The sequence below is a fragment of the Pteropus vampyrus genome, unplaced genomic scaffold (genome assembly GCF_000151845.1).
Source record: "Pteropus vampyrus isolate Shadow unplaced genomic scaffold, Pvam_2.0 Scaffold711, whole genome shotgun sequence".
NCBI lineage: Eukaryota > Metazoa > Chordata > Mammalia > Chiroptera > Pteropodidae > Pteropus > Pteropus vampyrus.
In genome coordinates this window covers 216,693-219,469 of record NW_011889492.1, presented here as the reverse complement: position 1 = coordinate 219,469, position 2,777 = coordinate 216,693, and the positions used below count along the sequence as shown (strand labels likewise).

The following is a 2,777-nucleotide window of genomic DNA, read 5'->3' as shown; positions in this document are numbered from 1 at the left end:
GAGCACGGCCCTGCCAACACCTTGATTTTGGCCCAGTGAGACTCATTGTGGACTCCTGAACCGCAGAACTATAAGATAATAAATTTGTGTTGTTTTAAGCTAGCAAGTTGATGGTAATTTGTCATAGCAGGATTATCCTATCGGTATAAACATGGGCTGTCCCCGCTTAGCTCCTGCCCATTCCCCCTCCACTCAGAAAAACTCCTTCCCGCCTCCTTTCCTCTCTCCTGAACCCAATCCACCTGAGCTTTTGCTCTTCTCTTGCCCGGACCAAGCTGGTCACGTCACCAGTGGCCTACATGGCCAAACTGACGTCCAATGCTCAGTCCTATGCGACCCAGGAGCAACATGTGGTGGCAATCACACCAACCTTCCTGAAATCTTGTTCATTGACTTCTGAGAACCACCTTCTAATGCCCTCTATCTATTAGTTGACACTAATCTAGGTTGATTAGTGTCCCCTGGTCTCCCGCCCCCAATTTACATCCACTGGGAACCTCAGAATAAAGCTTTATTTGGAAAGAGGGTCTCTGTTGATACAATTAGTTACATTAAGATGAGATCATATGAACCAGAGTCCATTGAATGTTAATGGAACAACTAGTGTCCTTATAGGAAGAGAAAACAGATGCACAAGGCCTGTGATGATGGAGGCAGAGACCAGAGTGAGGCATCCATCTGTCAGCCAAGGAACACCAAGGATCTGTGGTAACTGCTGGAGGCTGCAGGATGCAAGGAGGAGCCGCCCCCAGAGCCTCAGAGGGAGTGCGGCCCTGCCCACACCTGGATTCTGGACTTCTGGCCTCCAGATCTGAGAGAGGATAAATTTCTGTTGTGTTAAGCCGCCAGGTCTGCGGTAATTTGTCACAGCAGCTCCAGGAAGCTAACACATCCTCCTAACACCCCAGCCCTCTCGGTCTTTCCCCAGCTCCTTCTTCCCTCTACTTGCCCCACCCCCCAGTGCCAGAGGGAGTACCGTGGGCTCTGAGTGCTTGTCGCGCCCGAGCTCCCGGCCTTAAATGCCATCTCTGGGCCAGTCCCAATCACACTTCTCTCTAGCCCAGGCATCTCTGAACTCCAGACACACAGGTCTGACCGGCTACCTGACATCTCCGCCTGACCTTCTTCCCTAGCCACCTGCTCCTGTCCATCTTACCCATCCCAGGGGATAGCACCACCACCTTTCCCAGTGCTCAGGCCCAGAGCTCAGTCACCCTAGACTCTTCTCTCTCTCACATTCCACTTCCAATCCATCAACCAGAAGGGGCCACATAATTTGTGGGGCCCAGTGCAAACTGAATGTGCTGGTCCCTTGTTCGACAATAATTAAGAATGTTGGCATGGTGGCATAGGGCCTGGGTGACGTCACGGGTCCCACACCCATGGAGCTGGCCTGTCACTAGCAGATCTGGTTTTAAACCCCAGATGTGCTCAATACCCTGTAGTGGCCTCCCAGCAAGCTGAAGTCCATGCTGCAGCTCCGTGTCCCCACAGGGCACCCCCAACCCCCACTCTCGGTCTTGCTCAAGCTGGTCAGGCAACACCGGCCACAGGCCTCTGTGCATCCCTGTTCCCTCTGCCTGGCATCTGTGTCTTTCTTTTTGGTCAGTTCTGCTGCCTCTAGGCTGTGGGGACACTTCTGCAACAGCCTAGGAGCCTTAAGCTAATGTGGCGTTTAGTGCTTTGGTATCCTCGGCCTGTCCCTGCACTTACTAGCAACAGCTGTGTCCATTCTGAAGGAGGAGAGGGGTCTTTGCTGGGCCCTATGGCATCAGAGACATAGAAGATTTCAAGGAGAGGAGACAGGGCTCTGTGCAAACCATGGGGGAGGACAAGTGTCCTTCCTTCGAGGATCCCCTTGCAGCTCTCGGGAAGCCATGAGAGGCTGTCCTCTCAGACTCACCTCGGTTCAGGGCGGGGCTCACGAACAAGGCCCTGAGGCCCGGTGTAGTACTGCACCATGATGACCAGGGCCAGGTAGCAGGCAGCCAGTGTGCCTAGGATGCTAACACATAGAGAGCGATCAGAAATGCACAGGGACACCAGCCCTGCCAGGCAGGGCCTGGGAGCCACACAGAGTGGGGTCTGAATGCCAGCTCTGCCCACCCCAGCAAGGTGTCAGGCAAAGTTCTCACGGCTGAGCCTCGATTTCCTTTTCTGCACAATGGGGACAGCAGGAAGTTCATTTCAGGCAGGGCGGTTCTCAGATCCAGAGATTAGATTTGCCGAGTTTGTAATGGGGCCAGCACCTGCGAGGCTGTGACAGCTACTGGAGCCCCTGTCTCTCCAACAGCCACAGAGCCACTCAGATTTGGCATCTAAGTCGGGACACCGTTCATGGCAAGGGTGGACCCCTGTCTTGGCCGAATGTGACAAGAGAGACTGGCAAGGGCTGGGGACACCAAGGGGGCTTGGGTCTCCTGCCCACTGCTCACTTCTCTATTTCCAAAGTGAAAAATCCACTGTTGCTCTCAACACAATAGGGAAAGGCGGGTTGCTAATTTGCATGAATACTTTTATCAGGCTTTATTTTTTCAAAAGTATACATAAAGCCACAGATCGTAAAAGGGTGTGTATGTCTGTGTCTCTCTCTGTGCTTGCATGTGCACGTGTGTGCATGCATATCGAGTCTGTGATAATGAAATAACAAAATGTCAGAAGCAAACTATGTCATTATGGTAGTTCTCCCTTTTGCTTATCTCTATTTTCTATCACACATATGTGTACTTTTTAATGTACACATATGTGTATTTTTTAGTCTTTTTCCCCCTCCTACG

General features: G+C 52.1%; 1 protein-coding gene across 1 annotated transcript in view; it reads right to left on the bottom strand.

The window, feature by feature from the left end:
- Positions 1–2,777, bottom strand: part of SLC38A8 (solute carrier family 38 member 8) — a 25,234-nt gene that overhangs the window by 9,982 nt on the left and 12,475 nt on the right. Inside the window, exon 3 of the mRNA XM_023526111.1 lies at positions 1,904–2,005. Coding sequence (XP_023381879.1) covers positions 1,904–2,005 — 102 coding nt within the window. The remainder of the gene's footprint in view (positions 1–1,903; positions 2,006–2,777) is intronic.